Consider the following 22,538-nt stretch of genomic DNA (forward strand, 5'->3'; position numbering starts at 1 on the left):
GAGATCCAGTGTGTGGGGGAACAACCTGGGGGTCCCACAAAGCTCAGTTAACATGTGCCCCCCCACTGGGCTGGCAGCAGCCGTCGATGTCACCTGAAGTCTCAGTGTCCTCTGTAAGCACCTTGCCCTTCCTCCAGCACAGGGGCAACAGCTCCTGTGTTTCAAATATAATACATATATGTATATATATCCATATTCACATATTTTCATAGTGTTATTTTTTCATGTGTGTGTGTGTGTGTGAGCGTGTTTACGCCACAGCGCACTGTGGAGGTCAGAGTCCTTCCACCGCATCTGTCCTGAAGATCAACCTCGGGTCATTAAGGCTTGGCAGCAAGCACTTTTCCCACTGAGCCACCTCACTGACCCCACCACTGCTTCTGAAAGCGGGTCTTCGCTCCTGTAACCTAGGTCACCCTCAAACCTGTGGTACTCCCAAGTGTTGGGGTTTACAAGTGTGAGGAAAAATTCAACTTAGGGTTTTGTGTATTAGAACATAAATTCACCATTTAAACTTTTTCCCCCCTTATTGGGTTTTGATATAAGCTTTGCAGCTCTGGCTGGCATCCTCACATCTCAGCCTCCCAAGTGTTGGGGATTGCAAGTGTGAGTAAAAATAAAGACATCCATGTCATAACATCTACCGTGTTAGACTTTTTCATTCCTGTCTCTGTTGTGTGGCCCTGGCTAGCCTTAAACCCACGCCTCAAGCAGCGTCGCTAGTGCTGGGGTTCCTCTAGGCACACAGGACTTCTCTTTTACAGTTTTTTTTTTTTTTTTTTTTTTTTTTTGACCGAGTCTTTCTATGTAGCCCTGGCTGTCATGGAACGCTGTAGACCAGGTGGTCCTCCGGTTCACAGAGATCCACCTGCCTCTGCCTCAGAAGGTGTGCACCACCACGCCAGCTTCACAGTATCTTTTTCAAGGCCTTCCAGATAGGTACCACATGCATTGGGGTCACAGGCCCCCCACACCCTGTGTGGCATAGCCCTGAGGATGTCACCCACACAAGCTGAGACAGTGACCACCCACGGCGTCAGTCTCAGTCACACCCCAGTTTCTCACACAGGGAGCCACACATTGGCTGTCTCTCCCAGGCTGTCTCTCTCACTTACATACAGGGTGCAGATATTGCGCTCAGCTCCTCCTCACACACTGCGCCCTCAAACACATCAGTGGCAGTGGATACTGTGCTCACGTATAGTATAGTGTCATAAACAGTCACACAGACAAACCCAAAGCCACCTCACTCACATTTCACAACTACTGGTAACAGAAGTGGCCACACCATGGCATGACAGGTCACATGGAATGCCCCTCACATAGAATCATAGCATCACTGACCCTCACACAATTTTCTTCATGATTATCCCAGTGTGATGCCCAACAACAGAAACACAACTCTCTCTCTCTCTCTCTCTCTCTCTCTCTCTCTCTCACTCTCTCTCTCTCTCTCTCTCTCTCTCTCTCTCTCTCTCTCTCTCTCTCTCTCTCTCACACACACACACACACACACACACACAGAAATCCCCACTCCCCAACCAACTTACACACAGGATTCTCATGGGCTCTCTTCCCTCCATGTGGGCCCTGGACATTGAACACAGGTCAGTCAGCAAGCTTGGCTACAAGCTGTCTTTTACCCTCACAGCCATCTCACCAGCCCAAGTTCTCAGTTTCTCTCCTGACCACAGAGATGGAGAGCATCCCTGGCTCTGGAACACATGGCCACAGACGGCTTTTCCCTGTACCTGGACCCTTTCCCACACGTACCCGCGGCACAGTGTGGCCCACACGGATGACCCCTCTCTCTCCTCTCAAATCCAGACACACACAGCTGCGCTCTCATTTCCCTCAATCACTTCCTGTCCTTTCAGGCCTGGCAGGGAGTCCAGGAAACAACCAGTATTCGAGGAAACCCCAAGGGCTGAGGCTTCTGAGATCTGGGTCTGGATTCAGGGTCTGGAGACAGGTAGCGCCTGATCACCCCAAGGGCTGAGGCTTCTGAGATCTGTGTCTGGATTCAGGGTCTGGAGACAGATAGCGCCTGCTCGGGGCAGCAGTGCTCACAGGGACTGCAGCAACCTGGTGATTTCAGCTCTAACCAGAGAGGCTCAGGCTGGGGTTCCCAGGGCGGCTGACAGCTCCTGTGACCCACGGGGGACAAGGCTGGGACCTCCTGGGAGCCTCAGAACACCATGGCAGTCAGGCCCTCACAGCCCCTGGTTCCCTCCAACCCTCACCTGCTCAGCTTCCACTAAGGACAGGACTTCTGTTCCAGCAAGCTCCGACACGGAGCCCTAGGGGACCCTGAAAGGTTCTGGGTCTGAGGTTGGGGGTAGCCATCCAGTGGTCTCTGAACCCCACTTACAAGGGCAAGCACCCCAAGCACCTCCACAGAGCCTCCCTCTCCTTTTACCCCTGCTTCAGGCTACCTCTCATCCATGTTTTAACTACATGCTCCCCCAGACTTTACCCCACCCACCTCTCCAGACCCCTCCAGGTTCAGCTTCCATGACAGAGGAGACTAAAGGCAGACTGGCAAGCCCTTGCCAGGCTCAGGGATTAGGCACCTGAGAAGCCATCCATACAGCTGGCCCAACAGGGGACCAGAGACCTGTCGCCTGACCTCACCGAGCTGTCTCTCCTCCCGACAGCACAACAGGTTAGGGTGTAAAACTTCAGTGATGGTGTGTGCAGGGCTCTGGATAGACACCCACCTACGTGTGTGTGCACACACTCAGAGATCTCCTGCCAACCACTGACCATTCTGTTCTGTTCCACCAGCCCCAGCCCCAAAGTGCTAATTAGCATTAATTACAGTTCCCTCCCTGGGGGTGGGGAAGGCCTGGCTTCCAGCCCCTCCCTGAGGAGGGGGTAATCTATTCATCACGTCTACTGTTTGGCCACACCGTGAGTAGAACCCCGTCCTTTCCATGAAAGAATAAGAAGCGTGACAGACAATGGGGAAGACTCGAGTGGGAAGAGAAGACCAGCCGTGCCCAATCGCTCTAACGTGTTCAGAAGTGTGGAGAAGGGGGTCTCCGAGGGAGGTCTGGGGGCTAGGGAGGGCACAGCCACAGTCTCCCTAAACCTCCAAGCTCTACCTTCTTTGCCTCCTGGCCCCAGGCAACAGCAGCCCCCAGCCGGGGAGTGTCCCAGACCCCAGCACTGGGGCGGAACCGTGTGTGCGCAGAACCAGGCCACGGAAGCGCGAACACAGGGAGCCACCATGGACACCAGCCCCTCAGAGCAGAGCGGTGTCCAGCCCCCACCCATCCCCCGGCTGGGCTACAAGCCCAGGCCTGACTTGGTTCTGCCCCTACCTGGAGAGCTCGGGCCACAGGCCCCGAGAAGCCCGGGCCGGGGCCTCGTTCCCCTGGCTCTTTAAGAATCCCAGCCCTCGGTCTGGGCCCCAGTTGGGGGTGGGGGCAGAGCAGGGGCTTCGGTGACACTGCCCCAGGGCCTGCGGGGCTCGAAAGCAGACCCACGCCCGCGCTCCGGCCTCCCTTCGCAAGGAGGAGTAAAGACGGACTCCGGACAATGGAGAGGACGCGAGTGGGGAGGAAGGAGGATCGGGCGCCCGCAATCGCCTTAATGAACAAGTTCTCGGGAGGAGTGCGGAGAAGGCCCCGAGCAAGAGAAGCCGCGTCCCCGGGGCGCGGACCCGGGGCGCGGGCGCCGGGGCTGCAGGCGCAGGCGGCCGCCTTGGGTGCGCACACGCCCCGGGCTCGCGGAGTGGCTTCTTCCCGACGCCCGGCCGGGTCCCAGCGCAGCCGCCGCTCACCCCGACGCGCCCCGGCCAAGGCCTGCGCGGAGCCGGGGCCCGCCGGCTCCCGGAGTCCAAAGGGCGCCCCGGATACGAGCCCCGGCCGCAGGCCCTCCAAGCCCGCCGCCCCGGGCGCACTCCCCGGCACACGGCGGGGCCAGGCCCGGGCACCCGGGACGGACGCTCCGGGCTTCCCAGCCTCCGGGTCGCGGGGGGTGGGGTGGTGGGCGGGGCTTCCCGGAGAGCGTCTCCCCCCTTCCCTCCAAACTTCCCGGCACCCAGGTCCCGGGCTCGGGCGCAGGCTGGACAATGGCTGGAGCCCCCGGAGCGTCCGGGTCCCCGCCGTCCAGAAGCCACCCGAGCGGTCCCCTCTGCGCGCGAGGCCTCCGAGCGCGTCCCCCGGCTTACCTGCTCCGAGCTCCGGGGGGCGCTCCGCCGGGCCGCTCCGCCGGGCCCGAGGAGTAGCGAGGGGGGCCGAGAAGGGGGGTCGTGGGCAGGGGGATGGCCGGAATGCACGGAATGAGCCGGGCCGGAGCGGGAGGTGCTGGGCGCGGAGGAGGGAGCGAGCGGGACGGAAAGTTTTGTGTTGAGGAGCCGGGCGGGGGGTGGGGCTGCGGGCTGGAGGGGCGGGGCCTGGGCGGGGCTACGGGTGGGCGTGCCCGCTGGTGGGCGGCGCTGGCTCGGGGGCGTGCCTAAGGCGGGCCCCGGCCTGCGGTCTCTCTGACCACCCCGCACCCGTCGGTGCGGCTTCGCCCTCCCGCGCACCCCAGTTCCCGCTCGCCGTCTCCGAGTCCCCACCGCCCCTGCACCGCCCCCTTGGGGACCTCGCTGGGTCTTGGGGATCGGGCCTGGGGCGGAGCCAAGAGTGGAGCTGTGTCCCCTGGGCCGCGCTCCTGAAGGTGTCGGGGGTCCCGGGGCTCCCCACCCTTCCACTCGGGGCCGCCGCAGCCCAGGCCTCTGCGCGCCCCTCCCACTGAGAGCCCGCCCGCCCCCCCCCCACTCCGGGGCCCCAGACCCGGCTCCGCCCTGCCGGGACCCGGTTTGTCTGGTTCTCCCCGAGTGGCTTGTTTCTCGAATTTCTCCCTTTCTCCCTCTTCCTGGCCCTCTGGGGCCCCTCCCTCTCCGCCCTGCTGCGGGACCCGGAGCTCCCGCCCGGGCTCGATGGGACCCGCGACGGCAGGAGAAGGGGACGCGAGTCACCGCTGCGTTCGGCCCGGGAAGTGACTTTATTGGGAGTGTGGGTCCCTGACCTGCTTCGCCGTCCCCCCAGTGCGAGCCCAGAGCGCTCCCCGGCAAGGAGGACCGGCTAGGGAGGAGGGGGCGAGCCAGGCATTGCAGGCTGTGCGGCAGGAGGTTCATCTCCATCCCAGCCGGTGCCAGGCTGCGGGTGCGCGGGGTCCCGGGGAGGCAGAGGGGCGAGCCCTTCTGTGAGGGCTGTGGGAGGGGCCCTGCCACCCCCACCGGAGTGCTTTCCCAGCGCCCACGGGTGGTAGGTCACTCGCAGGCCAGCTTCCCGTCGAAGCTGGAGAGGGCGATGGCGAAGGCTTGCAGGGCGCACAGCGGGTACCGGTAGTCCAGGGTAAAGGCGTCCTCAGCCACACGGCCGAACTGCAGCACTATGTAGTCGGCTGTGAACCACAGTGGGGTGACCCCAGGGCCCATCTCGGCAGGCAACCCCTTAACACCGGGGGTCTTTCTCCTTGATTTGGAGTCACAAGTCCCAGGCAGCCTCGGGCCACCTTCCCTTTTCTGTGTCATCCAACGAGCCCCGCCTGTATAGGGTCTATCACCCCAAGTCCACAGGGCAGGAGTCCCACCTTATCAGCTGCTGCCCAGGGTTACAGCAAACCTGTAATCTAGCAGTACAGGACCCTGACAAACCAGAACCCTCCCCTCCCGTCCTTCTGTTGTCTTTTGGCCTCGTTCCTCTGTCCAGCCCCCAGACCAGAAGGCCCACATTTGACACAGGTCCAGGTCCTTCTGTAACCAGGTGTTCCCTTCTTTGGTAAATTGCCACTCCTGATCTGAGAGCTACCAGTTCCTCTCTCTCTCTCTCTCTCTCTCTCTGTCTCTCTCTGTCTCTCTCTCTCTCTCTCTCTCTCTCTCTCTCTCTCTCTCTCTCTGTCGGTTTTTCGAGACAGGGTTTCTCTGTGTAGCCTGCCTGCCTCTGCCTCCTGAGGGCAGGGATTAAAGGCGTGTTCCACTAACGCCCAGCTCCAATCACTCTCAATCAATCAATCTTTTCCCCCACCCTGCCCTCCTTCTCTCCCTTCTCTCTCTTTGTGTAGCCAAGGCTAGCCTTGAACTGCTAACCCTCCTGCCACCTCCCTCCCAAATGCCCTGGCTGTCCTGAATATGTCTATGAGGACCAGGCTGGTCACCCCCAGATAGGACCACGGAACAGCACCTCTCTCCCAGCAGGCATAGGTATAGAAAGCTGCTTTAAAACAAAAACTCCACCTGGCGCACACCTTTAATCCCAGCAGAGGCAGGCAAATCTCTGTGAGTTCATGACCAGCCTGGTCTACAAGAGCAAGTTCCAGGACAGCCTCCAAAGCCACAGAGAAACCCTGTCTCGAAAAACCAAAAAACAAACAAAAAAACAAAAACAAAAACCCTGCCATCCTGGTCAGGCTCCCACAGTAACTGGCCTGGCAAGCAGTCCTAAGGACAAGGGACATGAGATAGTGGTGACAGCTCCAGGACAGAATGGGGGTGGGGGATTGCTCAGCACTGGCCAGACCCTCTAGCCCTGGAGTCCTTTGTGTAGTACTCTTGCCCAAGCTTGTGACAGGGACATTTGTGGTCTGGAGACCTCCTTTCCCCAAGTCCTCAGGGGCAGTTGTGAGAAGATGTAGAGGACTCAGCAGTTAGAGCTCTTAAGGCTCTTTCAGAGGACCCAGCACCCATACAACAGCCTGGGACTCCAGGTCCAGAGCATCTGACACCCTCTGGCCTCTGTAGCCACCTGGACACACAAGATGCACATAATTCATGCAGGGGCACACACATAAAAATAGTAAATCTTGGAGCTGGAGAGATGGCTCAGTGGTTAAGAGCATTGACTGCTCTTCCAGAGGACCTGGGTTCAATTCCCAGCACCTACATGGCAGCTCACAACTGTCTCTAACTCTAGTTCCAGGGGACCCAACACCCATGGCAAAACACCAATGAACATAAAATAAAAATAAATTTAAAAAATTTTAAATGGTAAATCTTAAGCCAGGAGATGGTGGCACAGTGCCAGCACTGGAGAGGCAGAGGCAGGAGGCTCTCTGCAAGTTCAAGGCCAGCCTGGTCTCCAGAGAGAGTTCCAGGTCAGCCAGGGCTGTTTCTCAGAGAAACCCTGTCCCGGAAAACCAAAAGAAAAAAATAAAATAAATCTTTAAAAAAAAACAAACAAACTTGTAGACACTTAGAACTAAATGCATGGTCCGTATTCCCTACTACCAAGTCTGATGACCTGAATCTCATTCCTAGGGCTCAATTGATGGGGCAAGAAAGTGGCTCCTGCAGGTTGTTCTCTGACCTCACACACAGACACAGAAGGTGGTGTGCGCCTCCTCCCAAACCCTAACAATCCAGTTCTTAAGAGAGAATCTTTGCTGGGTGTGGTGGTGCACCCCTTTAATCCTAGCACTCCAGAGGCAGAGGCAGGTGGATTTCTGCAAGTTCTAGGCCTATCAAGATTTCCAGGACATGTTAGCAGAGAAACCCTGTCTCAAAAAACCATCCCTCCACCACCAAAGAAGATAATGCTCTGTGTTAGCAGGTCACGGTGGCACATGCCTTTAATCCCAGCATTGGAGGATCAGAGGCCGGGGGGTGGGGGTGGGGAGTAGAGGGGGTTGGGTGAGGGGTGTCTCTGTGAGTTTGAGGCCAGCCTGGTACTCATAGACAGCTTTAGGGCAGCCAGGGCTATATATATAGTGAGACCTTGTCTTAAGACAATTATCTTGAAAACAGTAAGTTTTAACTCTCATCTCCTCTGTGGGCCTTGGGCCCCACCACCTTACTCCACATAAAGGGCTTGGATTCTGGGTGTTTCCAGCTTCCAGCAGCTTACCCGGCCCCTCATCACGACACCATTAGGAATGTCCCAGCATCTACCCAAGGGTCCTAGTCAATAACTAGTAATAGTGAACCCCAATACTTCTGCTTGGCCTATCTGAGCCCCCCTCCCAACCCAGAGTCGAGAGGGGCCCTCAAATACTCACGGTCGTCAGCGTGCACAATCTGGAAGTTCTTGACCGAGGCCTGGGTGACCCGGCCCTGGAAGTTGAGGGTGTAGGAGCCACTGTCTTCGTTCCAGATGGGCGGTTTGTTGTGTAGTTCGATGAGGCTCTCCAGTGTCTTGTTCTGCCAGCGCACCAGCAGCCCATCGCTGGCCTGGGGGACCCAAGGGGAGGTAACAAAGAAAGGACGGTTCGAGGTGGCTGGGCTCTCTCAGGGGGCAGGAAGTGTGTGCAGCTAGTGTTCAGCCCGGGCTGCAATGTCCACAGAGGGTATCAGCAGATGCAGGGAGAGCAGTGGTCTGTCTTGTTAGGGGTGCATTCTGGCAGAGAGTGGACAGGCACAGCTGGTACCCAGGAGGCGTTGGGTGCCACTCTTCATGTCCTAGTCTTCCACTGAACCTGGAGTCCATTGACTGAGCTGGGCTGGGTGATCAATGCATTCGGGGACCTACCCATCTCCACCTACCCAGTGCTGGGTTTTAGATACACTCCAGTGTGCCCAGCTTTTACATGGTGCTGGGGATCTGCACTCAGGCTCTCGTGTTTGTACAGCAGGTATGTTATTGACAGGGATATTTCAAATCCCTCCTTTATTGTCATCATTGTGTGCACATGGGCGTGTGTGTGTGTCTTGTGTGAGTGTGTGTATGTGTGTGTCAGTGTTTGTGTGTAAGTGTATGTGTGTGAGTGAGTGTGTGTGCATGAGTATGTGTGAGTATATGAGTGTGTGTGTGTGTGTGTGTGTGTGTGTGTGTGTGTGTGTGTGTGTTTTGTTGGGGTCCCATACAGCCAGGCTTGCCTCAAGCTCCCTGTGTAGCTGAGGGTAACCGTAAACTTCTGATCTCTTGCCTCTGTCTCCTGAGTGCTGGGATTATAGCCATGAACCACCATGCCTGGTCTTTGTGGCACTGGGGATGGAACCCAGTGCCTCATGCCTGCCAAGTAAGCCACCCTAGCCCACTGCTGTGTCACCTTTGGACCTTGGTTCTTAGAAGAACCAAGGACTGGACTTAGAAGAAGCAAGGCCCAGCTTCTTGGCCAGCCTGGCCTCCCCAGCCGGGAGAATAAACAGGCAGCTGACAGTGGTATTACTTTTCATTGTAAATAAGTAAAGTGACATCAGTCATCCAGGAGCATGGGACTTGCCAGTCATCAGGCTCTGAAATCCAGCCTGCAAGAGCGACAGAGCCCAGGACAGTGTTCCCTCTTACTCCACACTGCACACATACCAACTTTGCCTCTTTAAAGTGTCACCTTCACTCAGAGCCCTGCTGTGGCTTCCCAGTTCTCTCAGAGCAAAGCCAGTTAGACAGGCACCCGCTGCCCCTTGGAATCACCGCTGGCCATAAGCCCTTTATCCATGATGGTCACCTTACTGACCCTCAACCCATCAGGTACCTTCTGCCTCAGGCTCTTTGCACAGGCTCTCCTCTTTGGCTGTCCTTCCCCTCAACCTAGATGCCAGCTGCAGATGACGGCGGTTCACCTTACCCACTGAGGGGACAGCTCACCCTGTGTCTCTGAGGCCTGATATTGAAACCTGTATGACAGGCGTGTGCCTCAGCTGCCCCTCTGTTCCTCTTGGCCTCCCACAGCGCTTGCCACCGGGCACCATCTCCACCCTTGGCTCATCTGTCGCAATCACTGTCTGCTGTCTACCTTCCATAGGAATTACAGCTTCACAGGGATGGCATTGCTTCACGGTGGCTCACGCCTTTCACCCCAGTGCTCCGGAGGCAGAGACAGGCAGATCTCTGAGTTCAAGGCCAGCGGGGTCTACACAGTGAGATCCTGCCTCAGAAACAACAACCCACCCACCCACCCATCCCAAAAAACAAATCCAAACTCAAGTCCTTTGAAAGGCGGGGGGCTGGAGAGACAGCTCAGAGGTTAAGAGCACTGACTACTCTTCCAGAGGTCCTGAGTTCAATTCCCAGCAACCACATGGTGGCTCACAACCATCCGTAATGAGATCTGGGGCCCTCTTCTGGCGTGGAGGCATACATGCAGGCAGAACACTGTATACATAATAAATAAATCTTAGAGAGAGAGAGAGAGAGAGAGAGAGAGAGAGAGAGAGAGAGAGCAGTACGTGCTCCTAACTGCTGAGCCATCTCCCCAGTGCTGTTTCCGTGAGACAGCATTTCAAGTAGCTCAGGCTGGCCTCGAACCCTCCATGTGTAACTAGAGATGACTGTCAATTACCGCTCCACCTGCCTTCACCTCCCAAGTTCTGAGATTACAGGAGTATGCTACCATGCTTGGCATGAATTCAGAGACAGAGAACAAGTGGCCAGAAGGGAGTTGTGACAGGAGACCGACCCACTTGGGTAAGCTGAGTTCCTGCCCTGATCTCACTGAGTGGGTCAGTACAGAGCAAGGCTCTTGGGGACAGGGGCTAGGAAGGTAGAGGCTCACATTTCGGGGTCGGATAGGGACCCTCTCATTGTCCGCGTTCATTCCAGGGATGATGACAGTCATGCGACGGGGTCCTCGGAACCCTAAAACGTTGGTTTCCTGAAAGAGAGAAGTGGGCGTCAGGCCAAATCCTACCTGAGGAGAGCCGGGCACGATGGGGACAGTGGCTTCTCACATAGACCACAGCTGCCAGTTCCTGGCGCAGGCTCCCCACGTCCACACCTCTGCCACGCTGTGGGTTCTGCCCATTGTCGAAGACGGTGAAGCGGTTGCCCAGGAGATTGGACCTGAGGGTGGCAGAAGAGTTGGGCTAAGGCAAGAGGGTACGTACCCCCTCGCAGTGCAAATCCCTTCCCCAGACCCCCCAGTTCAAGAGCAAGGGGCAGTGTTTCTCGTGGGAGTAAGCGAGTCATGTGCCCTGATCCAGGCTTCCCTTGAAGGGAGAGTTTGTAAAATCATTGCTATCATTGTTACTGTGAAGCAGTCTGGCTGTGGAGCACTTCTTTGCATGCCCGAGGCCTTGGTTCAATCCCCAGCAGCAAGAAAAACAGAGCCAGGTGTGGCAGTAACTGCTGCGCTTGGCAGGTGGAGGCAGAAGATTGGGAGATTGGGACTCCAAGGTCATCCATCTGCCACCCCATAGCGAGGTCCAAATTACCCTGGCTACATGAGACCCTGCCTCAAAAAAAAAAAACAAAAACAAACAAAAAAAAAAGAATCAGGGGTACGGCTGGCCAGACGGCTCAGTGCTTACTCTGCAGTACAAGGCTGAGGACCCCAATTCGATCCTGGGAAAGACAGACAGAGAGCTGACCCCCCACACAGAGCTGTCCCCTGACCTCCACACAAACACACCACATGGGTGTTCGTGCACACACCACACTCAGACTAATAAAATTAGAAAAGAATAAAACAAATCATTCAGTCTGGGCCATGGTGACACACACCTTTACTCCCAGCACTCGGGAGGCAGAGGCAGGTGGATCTCTGTGAGTTGGAGGCCAGCCTGGTCTACAAGAGCTAGTTCCAGGACAGCCAGGACTGTTACACAGAGAAACCCTGTCTCAAAAAAATAAAATAAAATAAAATAAAAAATCAGTCAAATTTTGGCTCCATCTGTGTGGCCCTAGGAACCAGGAAAGTCTCAACTGTCCCCCGTGAGTTGGTTATTGTGTCAGTTGAGTTATTGAATGTACACACTGTGACTGTGTACACACTGTGACTGTGTACACACTGTGACCCCCTGTGTACACGGTGGAGGTCAGAGGACAACGTTCAGGAGTCAGCTCTCTCATTCTATCATGTGGGTCCTGGGGATTGAACTCAGGCAAGGATCCCTACCCTCTGAGCCATCTCGCTGGCCCTCAGGACTAGCTAGAATCTTCGCTGGTTTGGTTGATGAGATATCTGGTTTATATTTGGAATGTTCTTAGGACCCTGCCGGAGGCACAGGCAGGCCCCCTTTAGTTAAATGCACAAATAAAAGGAACCAGTCCTTTCTGACAGGTGGTAGCCGGGGAAGCCTGCCTGTCACACCCAGCTTCCCTCCGATTGTTCATTCACTGAGTAAAAATTGCTTTTGAGACAGTCTCATGAGGTGGGCCAGGAGGGCCTTGAACTGGGGATCCTCCTGCTGCTGCCTCCTGCTGCTGGTTTTACAGACATGTTCCATGACACCTGGTTTACATGGGGCTAGGACCAAACCTGATTAAGCAAATACTCTACCAACTGAGCTCCATCCCCTTTCTCTTTCTCTCTTGGAGGGGGGGGAGGGGCTAACATAGCCCAGCCTGGCTCCAAATTCCTTAAATAGCCAAGGATGACCTTGAACTCCTGATACTTCTCTCTCTAGTTACCAAGTGCTGGGATTACAGGCGTGTACCGCCACACCAGTAGTATACTTCCTCAGAGAAGACATGGCGAGGGAGCTTGTGGCACCCAGTGACAAGGGCCACGACCTGGCCCTGCCCTCAGGGAGCTAAAGCCCATCTCTGTGAGAGCTTTGGTCAGGCCTGCATAGTTCCCACCCCTTGGGGGAGATGTTGACAACATGCAATGCCAGGGGCCCATCCCAAGCCCACAGAACCATCTAGATCAGGTCCCCAGATCCACGTATGTCAGAGTGTGGGATCCCTAGACTGAGGGATGTCTCTGGAGCATCCATGTGGCAACACTCTGCCAGCCATAGTGGGACAGAAGTGACTGCCAGTGGCAGCCGCACCTCAGCTTTCCGACGAAATCCTCCCCTCCCCTGGACAAGTTGGTAGGGTCTCTGGAGATGAGGTAGTTGGCTGTCTTACTGCGCTTGCGTTTCCTGCCAGCCAAGAGGAACACCTTCGGAGAAGGGGACAGAGAGGTAACAGGGTGTGGCATACGGAATTGGGGACTAGGGAGGTCCTAGACACTGCCCCCAGCCATAGACACCCCCCAGCCCTAGATACCCCCCAGCCCTAGATACCCCCCAGCCCTAGACACCCCCAAGCCCTAGACACCCCCCAGCCCTAGACACCCCTCCCTAGACACCCCCAAGCCCTAGACCCCCAGCCCTAGACACCCCTAGCCCTAGACACCCCCTAGTCCTAGACACCCCAGCCCTAGATACCCCCTAGCCCTAGACACCTTCCCCTAGCCCTAGACACCCCCCAGCCCTAGACACCCCCAGCCCCTTCCTTGGGACCTTCTTCTCCGTGTCCAGATGCAGGAAGTAGGACGGGTACATGCCGCGGTCCATGCCCTTCTTGTCCCGGGTCAGCCGGCAGCGCACTGCCTTGCCCTGGGGCGCTGGCTGCAGCACAAACTCTCGGGGTTCACCCACTTCCACAGGGGGAGATGGGGCCCTCTCCTCCTTCTGCATGGGCAGATGGTGCATCAGCCAGGGTACCCCACTCCATAGGTCCCCTTCTGCACCCCAGGCAGGACAGGCCACCACTCACCACCACCTTCTGGAGGAAGAAAAGAGATAAGTTTAGCATCCAGACCTGGGATAGGAGGTACCTCCATCCCCCACAGCCCCACAGCCCAACCACATGATAGAAGGTTCTGGAATTCTGTGATTTATTGTGATTGTTCAGCTTGAGCCCAGACAGTCACAGTTTGAGTTCAGGTTCCACCACTAAGTGACAGCTGAATACAACATTCTCTCTTGTTTTCGTGTGTGTGTGTGTGTGTGTGTGTGTGTGTGTGTGTGTGTGTGTGTGTGTAATTTTTACTCTGTGTGCATTAGTGTTTTGCCTGCATGAAAGTCTGTGTGACAGTGTCAGATCACTTGGAATTAGAGTTGGCAGAAGTTGTGAGCCACCATGTGGGTGCCGGGAATTGAACCCTGGTCCTCTGGAAGAACAGCCAGTGCTCTTTACCTCTAAGTCATCTCTCCAGCCCCATTTTCATTTTTAAAGATAGGGTCTCATATAGTCCAGGCTGGCCTTGAACTCACTATGTTGTGGATGCTGAGCTCAAACTCCTGATCCTCCTGCCTCTACCTCCCCAGTGCTGGGATAACAGCTAGGAACTACCTACCACAACTGGCCCGGTGGTGGTGGTGGCGGTGGTGGTGGCGGCAGTGGTGGTAGTGTTTTTGCTTTGTTTTGTTTGCACTATATGTGAGTGTTTTGTCTGCATGTCTGTCTCTGCACTACATGTGTGCCTGGTACCCTTAGAGGCCAGAAGAGGGCACAGGATCCCCTGGAACTAGAGTTACAAATTGTTGTAAGCCATCACGTGAGTACTGGGAACTGAACCCAGGTCCTCCATGAGAGCAGGAAATTCTCTTAACTGCTGAGCCATCTCTTCAGCCTCTATTTTGTTTATTTGATATAGGCTTTCACTCTAAGGCCAAGGCTGGCTTCAGACTCACTCTGTAGCCCAGGCTGGCCTGACTGCAATCCTCCTTAGCCTCCCAGGGTTTGGAGTAGAGTTGTGTAACCCATGCCTAGCTCTCCAAATACTGACTCTTTGCATTTTCATTAACACACTGGGCTAGCTGTCTCTCTTATATAGAAACTGGGGTCAAGCCAATGCTACAGGAGAGGTCTATGTGGAGAGGAAGAGAGGCCTCCAACCAACAACCATGACTGAACCACTTTAGAAATGAACGACATTCTTAGCCAGTCTTTCAGGTGACTGCAGCCTCGTGTGACACCCTGAGCCCTCATGGTTCTGCGAAGCTGTCCCTAGATTTATGAGCCTTAGATACTAGGCTGGAAAGCTGGATTCTCATTTGAAGACACTAAAGCTTGGAGACCATTTGTTACCCAGCAAGACACAGCTGACTCATGAACCTGTCAGCTTACTTCTGTCTTGGAGAATTTCCCTGTAACACTTTGGTTACAGAAGGAGGCAGGGTGAGACCCAGTGCCCTTTCTCCTGCTGCTCTGTGAGGGGAGCTGAGACTCCAGTCCCTCAGGGGAGCCACTGACCTATCAGGCTTCAGCACCTGAGGCTTCACAGGCAGCGCCCAGGAGCCTTCTGCTGGGGGCAGCGCTACACTGTGTGTGGTGAAGCACAGCCTGGGGCCCTAGGCCAAGGGGCAAATGACCATCTTGACTGCACTTTAGTCTGCTGCAGAAGAAACTTGGGAAACATAAGACTATGTCTGGAATGGGAGGTGAGAAAAGTTGACACTTACTTAATCATTTCTACACCTGCGAATTTCAAAGGCCTGTGGTGTGGAGGGCTGTTTCCACCTGGGATAAAATACCCTGGACATCAGGGTCAGTGATCTTGGTTAATGTAAATCCATCGCTGAAGACCTGACTTCTCTCCTACACAAACTATTAACCCACGAAGCTTGGGCCAGGGCTGGCTCTTGTACAGAGAGGGTTTTGTTGTTGCTGTTTTGTTTTGTTCTGTTTTGTTTTTCGATACTGGATTTCTCTGTGTAGCTTTGGAGCCTGTCCTGCAACTTGTTCTGTAAACCAGACTGGCCTCAGACTCACAGAGATCTGCCTGCCTCTGCCTCGAGAGTGCTGGGATTAAAGGCGTGCGCCACCAACGCCGGCTGGTTATTTTATTTAACAATTTATTTCTTCTTTGTATGAATGTTTGGCCTACATGTGTGTCTGTGTACCTCATGTGTGCCTGGTGCCTTCAGAGGTCAGCAGAGGACATTAGATCCCCTGCAACTGGAGTTACAATTGAGGCACCATTTGGTGCTGGAAATCAAACCTAGGTCCTCTGCAAGAGCACCCAATGCTCTCAACTGCTGAGCCGTCTCTCCAGCCTACTTTTATTTTTGGAGACAGGGTCTCATGTAGGCTAGGCTGACCTCAACCTCACCGTGTAGCTGAGGTCAGCTCTGAACACCTGGCCCTGCTGCCTCCACTGAGTCTGGGGTTACCTGCACGTGGAGCTAGGGCTGAGGTGTGAACTTAGCTTGGCAGAGTGGAAATATTTAACAACTGGTCCCACTAGCCAACTCCCAGACACCCAGAGTCCCCAGAGGTGTGTGAGATCTGCCTCACGGAGACCAGACATAGACTCACACCTGTAACCCCTGTTCCAGTGGGGATAGAAAGATCTGGAGTTCCAGGCTAGCCTGGGCTACATAGCAAGACTTATCTCATCCCATTCCCCCACCTCCACACTCCCAAAAAACCAGAGTGCGGCTGCCATGTGCTCGGCCTCCCCTGTTTTATCAGGTGTCTTCTCACTGGGAACCCTGTGACAGAGGGAGGCCTGGACAGCACAATATGCAAGGTCCATGGGTGGCCTGAGCCAGGCCTCTGCTGTCCCCATGCCCCCAATGTTCCCCGGCCTTTGCCCAGACAGGAATGGGGAGCCAAGTCCTCTCCCCCAAAGTCCCCCACGTCTGCCCCTCGGGTGACGACCTTTCTGCCTTTGCCCTTCGCTTTGCCCTTCTGGTTGCTGTTCCTCATCGCTGCAGACTCCTCCTCTTCCTCCTCCTCCTCTTCCTCCTTTTTCTTGTCCTCCTTCTTGTCCTCTGAGCCTTTGGGAGGCCCTGAGAATGGAGAGGGGAAGCTGTAGACCCCTCACCCTGACTGGCCAGGTGTTCCCAGCATCCATGTTTCCCTTTAATCCTCTCCACAGCCATAAGAAGGTTCTGGCCTCAGAAAGGCCACCTGCTTGGGGCCACACAGCTGTCAGAGCAGGGGTGCCAAGATGCCCCCACACGGTCCAGCTCCCTCCCTCCGTCCCTCCTCAGGTGGCACTGCACACACAGTGTCCCCGGTCCCGGGTCCTGACACCCTTCGGCCACCCACCTTTCATCTTCCCACCCTTCTCAGTCGGGCCACCTTCTCCAACCAGGAACATGGCTGCCGGGACCTTCTTCCTCGGGGCTGCTGGGCTCCTCGAGGGGTCCTTGTCAGTCTCCCCAGCCCCTGCAGAGAGGAGGAGAAGGCGAGAAGGCATCACCATCTCAACACACCCAGCCCCTCCTGTCCTCTGTCAGTCCTCCCCCCCCTTTACCTTTCTTCTTGGCCTTTTTCAGCTTGGTTCCCTCCCCTGCCTCCTTCTTCTTGGGGTGGGGTGGTTTCCGGGGGACTTCAGGGCTTCCTAGGTCCCCTGGGAATAGGAGGTTTGGGGGGTTGAGATGGAAGGAAGCCATTGAGGCTGAGGAACTCCTTCTAACCCCCTCATCCAGCTTCAAGTCCCTGGGTGCTGAAGCCAGAGGACTCCGTGGTCTGAGTCTGATGTTACTTTCTTCTGAGTCTAGCAACCATCTGGCTAGGAACCAGCTTAAGAGGTGTGGAAGGAGTGAGTGAGTGGGTGAACGGATGCCAGCCATCACCCCAGCCTCTCAGTCCTCATCCAGCCTCTCCTCCAGGGACCCTCCCAGCCCCTACTCTCTGCTTCTGCCTCTGCCTCTCCAGAGAGACCCGGTCTCAGCCTCCCACACATTTCTGACCAGACCTTCCAGGCCTGGAGCCTGTGTCTTTAGCCACAGATTTCTTTTTATTTTCATCTACTTAATAAAAATTACAATGCTAGCCGGGTGGTGTTAGTGGCGCACGCCTTTAATCCCAGCACCAGGGAGGCAGAGACAGACAGATCTCTCAGTTCGGGGCCAGCCTGGTCTACAGAGTGAGTTCCAGGACAGCCTCCAAAGCTACACAGAGAAACCCTGTCTCACACAAAAAACAAAACAAAACAAATTATAACGCTAACCCACATGGAGTCAAAAGCCCACAAAGAAAACAATTCTCCTGCCTGCGCACCCTCTGATCTCCTTAGGGACTGTTAATGAAGAGAGAGGACCAGGGGAGGCACAGCTTTGGCGCGAGGCGCCGGGGAACTTTGGGGACTCACCCGCTCCGCCCCCAGGGACTCTTTCTGCCTGCCCATGGGTTCCTGGGTGCTCCCTGCACCTACCCCGCGGGCCTAGGGCCTTGGCTTTCTTCTCTCTCTCCTTGGGTGCTTTCCTCGGGGGCAGAGAGCTTTTCTCTTTTTTCCCCTCTTCCTCCTCCTCTTCATCACCATCGTCCGAAACCTCAGAATCTTCCTCTATGGAGAGCATGCTCTTGTAACACGGGCTCCAGAGGTCCAGTCAGGGCTTCAAGAACCTTCCTGCAGTGAGCTGCCTCCCTGTCACCCCACCACCACCACCTGCCTTCCCACCGTTGTCCTCATCTGGGGTATTCCGGCTACTAGCTGTAGCTCAAGGCAAAAGCTTGGAGCTCTGCTGTCTCAGTTTCCCCATATGTGTAACAGGAAAGAGCAGGGGAACCCAGCCCTGGGCTGCGTGCCCAGGTGGTGAGGCCTGCTTCCCGGGCCAGCTCACACTGTCCCTTGTTCCCTCAGCCTCACTCACCGCTTCCCACATTTGGGGTGTGTGCAACCAGGAAGGTTTCCCGGGGGTCCCTCTTCTTGGCCTCGGGGTCCCGAAGGAACTTGGCGTAGACCGTGGGTGCAGCGTGCGCCTCGGTGGGGTCTGCCGGTGGCTCCTCGAGCTTCTTGCGCCCAGCTGGGCCAGATGTCAGGTTGAGCAGGGTCCTGGCCCAGGGGGTCCCCACGTCAGCGTCCCTGGCTGACACCATCCCATGCACCCCCAGGACTCACCTCCAGATCTTCGGGGCTTGGATCCAGGAGACTCGGGGGTCTCAGACTTCTTCTTCCTCAACTTCTGTCCCTGGGTGGGTCGCTATGGAATAGGGGTCACGAGGAGAGAAGGGGACTCTGGGCTCCCATCCCCCTCTAATCCCTTGGAGCCGACAGAAATAGCCTCGGATTATCCCAAGGCGTGCTGCAGCCACTTCTCAGTGCGGATGACCCATACACGCGTGATAGTCACTTCCAAGACCCAAAGCCCCCAAGTCCTCCTGGGCACCCCATATCTTAAACGCCCTTTCTTCTCCTAGGCCCTCCTGTGCACACTGCAAGGCACTTTTGTGCCTTTTTTCCAGCTCCCAAACCTGGTGACATACCTGCTTGGGGCGCAGCTGGGGCTCCGGGCTCAGCCAGTCCTCTTCATGGCCACTGAGAGTACAAAAGAACCAGGCTGTCCCCTTCTTGGGGTTTACTCACCCCCACCACCCTACCCCCGCCCCCCGCCCCCCGCCCCCCGCCCCGCCCCGCCGCCCCACCACCACACCACTGTGGCCCTGCAGCTGATTCCTGGGCTTCAGATGCGATGATATGGGGGCTCCCACCTGTCTGAGGCCCACACTTCCCGGAGGGTCTCCTCCTGAAGTGGCATGGTACTCCCGTGTGCCTGTCACCTGTCACCAGTCACTCCTCTCCAGTCCAGTGCCTTGCAGCTCACAGCCTGCCCTCCTCACTCGCTAATCTCAGCTCAGCTTCTCCCCACCTGCGCAGCTCAGGCCAAAGGCCACACGGACTCACCTCTGAGGACAAGATGCTTCAGCCTGTGGTTAGCCACCCAGGGGAGGCTCTGGACCTCCAGCTCTCCTCAGCCCAGCAGCCTGAAGGACAGGATCCCACCCTCCACCCAAGGCAGGCACTCCCCTATGTAACCTGTTAGTGGAGGCCAGTGCTGGAGAATAAAAGGCTAGACCAGGCTCTCCAGGTTGTCCCCAACCCCCAACAGGGTCTCCCTGTATAGCCAGGGTCTCTCTGTGCAGGCTGGCGTGGAAACCATGATTCTCCAGTCTCCTGAGTGCTGGGATTTCCAGCATATGACACCATTCTCAGCCTGAGATATGCTTATTTCTAAAATTTTGCATTTATTTATTGCATTTGTGGGTGGCGCACATGCCATGGTTCATGTGTACATAGGTCTCAGTGACAGTCAATTAATTTGCCGATATTAGCAAGTGCCCTGTCTGAGCCATTTTGGCAGCTTTTTTGTTTGCTTGTTTTTTGAGACAGGATTTCTCTGTATAACTTTGGAGCCTGGCCTGGAACTTGCACTGTAGACCAGGCTAGTCTCCAACTCACAGAGATCCGCTGCCTCTGCCTCTGCCTCTGCCTCCATGTGCCACCACCATCTGGGTTTAACAGACAATTTTGGATATTTTAGATGATAAGTAATTGCTGGGCTTGGGAGCATATGCTTATAATTTCAATACTTGGAAGGCTGAGCTAGCAGGATCACAAATTTGAGATCACTCCCCATCTTAAAAAACAAAACAAAAAACCTGGTTCACACTTCTAATTCCAGCACTCCAGAAGCAAAGGCCTGGCTGGATGTTGCAAATCAGCCAGGGTTGCTTGGGAAAACCTGCTTCCAAATAAGGCAGCTGGAGAGAAGGCTCAGTGCCCAAGAGCACTTGCTGCTGTTGCTGAGGCCTGAGTTCAATTCCCAGCACGCTTGTCAGGCAGCTCACAACCGCCTGTAATCCAGATCTGGGGATCTGGTATTGCTGGCATCTTTGGCACCTGTACTCATGTGCACATGAACACACACACACACACACACACACACACACACAATTTCAGCACACATACACAATTTTCAAAAAAAATGTTTTTTTTTTTTTTGTTTGTTTTTGGAGACAGGGTTTCTCTGTGTAGCTTTGGAGCCTATCCTGGCACTCGCACTGGAGACCAGCTGGCCTCGAACTCACAGAAATCCTCCTGCCTCTCCCTCCCGAGTGCTGGGATTAAAGGTGTGTGCCACCAACGCCCAGCCCCCAAAAAATGTTTTAGTGTTTCAGATTTTTTGAGATTTTTTTTTGTATTTATTTACTATGTATATGTTTACCTGAATGTATGTTAGAGACCACAGAGGCCAGAAGAGGGCGTCAGATCCCTAGGGGCTGGAGTTAGAGATGGGTTGTGAGTCACCTTGCAGGTGCTGGGAATTGAACCTGTGTCCTCTGCAAGAGCAGCCAGTTCTCTTAACCATGGCGCCTTCTCTCCAGCCCCTCAAAAAAACTAATAAAAATAAATCTTAAAACAAACAAACAAACAAAAAACAAGGGCTGGCAAGATGGCTCGGTGGGTAAAATCTCTTGCTGCCAAGCTTGAAGACCTTTGTTGCCTCTCCAGAATTCACACGGTGGGAGCAATAACAACTCCAACAAGCTGTCCTCCTGACTTCCACACGTGGGAGCCTGCGAGCCTGCGCACTCAACAAACGTGACTTTAAGACTAAAAGTAATTACTTGAGTCATCTCTGGTAGAATGCATTAAAATTCCCTCCCCTTGACAGCAACCCTTTAATTCCCAGGGGGCAGCCCCAGGGTGAGACCTGAGGTTTGGTGGCCTGAGGTGTGGGAAGGAGGGGCTAGGGTCTGGGTCAGAGGTGACTTTAGGGTTTGGAGAGTCCAGCACAGGGACGAGAAGCAGGTCTGTACACAGATAAGTGCCAGGCACTTTGATCCGCCTGCCCCCTGGACTGTAGGCCTGGCCTCTATAATTACACATTGTTTTGAACTCAAAGGGAAATTTCTCAACTGTACCCCTGGCCTGGTCACCAGCCTCAATTCCACATGAATTTAGCTGCTTTCTGAAATTGAATTCACTTTCAAAAGATTGCCTAATCCCCTAAGTTCCTCTTAGTGGCACATTCTCCTGCCACAGAGAGGTTCCCTACTTGTCTAAGGCCACACAGCTTGCTCTCAGTCCAGCAGACCATCGACAAAACACCTACTATGTATCTGGTATTTCATTTTTATTTTGTGTGTGTGTATGTTTCATTCTCATGAATGTTTGTGCCCCGTATGCCTGCCTTCTCCGAGGTGGAGAGCAGACTTTAAAAGATCACCAGAACTGGAAGTTAAGAGATGGTTGGGAACCGACAAGCGGATACTGGGAACTGAACCCCGTCTTCTGCAAGAGAAACTGAGTGCTCTTTGTTTTTTGTTTGTTTTTCAAGACAGGGGTTCTCTGTATTGTTTCAGAGGCTGTCCTGGTACTTGCTCTGTAGACCAGGCTGGCCTGGGACTCACAGAGATCCCCCGGCCTCTGCCTCCCAAGTGATGAGATTAAAGGCCAGCACCTCCAACACCCGGCTAAGAAGCTGAGTGCTCTTAACTGCTGAGCCATCTCTCCAGCCCCGCTCCTGGTATTTTCTTGTTAATTCCAGTCCCTAGCTTTAAGGTCACTAGACATATGACCTCCTCCATAACATCAAGAATTCTGACAACAGACCACTCTGTGGGGCGTCCACTCCCAGAATCCTCTTTTTGGCAGATTCTATAACCTTCATGGCACAGATCAGGAAACGGAAACACATCCCCAAGCCCTGGGACTCAACCTCAGCGACTGAGAAGGAAGCCTGCCCGCTAGAGCTGTACCTTCAGCCAGAAACAGACCATACGTGTGTCCCATCGGCCTGGTGACCAGGGACAACTGTCTTCCTTGCTGTGGCTTCTCCATCTATAAAATTCGTTTGCTCATTCAGAAGATTACTTCCCTCTGGTGGGCTTTTTAGACTCCCAGGAGCAACCTAGGGAGCACTGCACTGTTTGGTGTGCTGAGCAGGGTTCCCAGAGCGCCTGCAGCTGTGCTCCGCAGAGGTGTGCGTCTTGCAGCACTTGCCCCAGATAGCAGGGAAAGCAGTCATGCTAAGGTTGTCTAAGTGACCCAGGACCTGAGCACACAGGTCATTGTCTCTCCCTGGCCAGCAGGAAGGGATCAGGACCCAGGTTAGGCTGTCTGAGTCCAACCCACTGTGACCCACAGCTGCCTCTGTAGCCCCTGCTGAAGGGACCCCTGAGAGGCGGCAGAGTGGGACCTGTGTCCTGCCTTTGCCC

The 22,538-nt window shown here is 55.1% G+C and overlaps 1 protein-coding gene across 1 annotated transcript; it reads right to left on the reverse strand.

The window, feature by feature from the left end:
• Positions 1–5,074: 5,074 nt before the first annotated feature.
• Tulp1 (TUB like protein 1) lies at positions 5,075–19,075 on the reverse strand. Its single transcript, XM_027388955.2, has 16 exons — positions 19,029–19,075; positions 18,804–18,855; positions 18,439–18,520; positions 18,191–18,343; positions 17,998–18,009; positions 17,752–17,883; positions 16,849–16,944; positions 16,641–16,760; positions 16,248–16,378; positions 13,359–13,364; positions 13,100–13,270; positions 12,644–12,756; positions 10,598–10,709; positions 10,423–10,521; positions 7,987–8,158; positions 5,075–5,397 (listed from the first exon to the last, which is right to left on the reverse strand). The coding sequence occupies exons 1-16, from the start codon at positions 19,073–19,075 to the stop codon at positions 5,264–5,266; spliced, it is 1,632 nt and encodes a 543-aa protein (XP_027244756.1). The 3' UTR covers positions 5,075–5,263.
• Positions 19,076–22,538: the final 3,463 nt, after the last annotated feature.

This window comes from Cricetulus griseus (assembly GCF_003668045.3).
Source record: "Cricetulus griseus strain 17A/GY chromosome 1 unlocalized genomic scaffold, alternate assembly CriGri-PICRH-1.0 chr1_0, whole genome shotgun sequence".
NCBI lineage: Eukaryota > Metazoa > Chordata > Mammalia > Rodentia > Cricetidae > Cricetulus > Cricetulus griseus.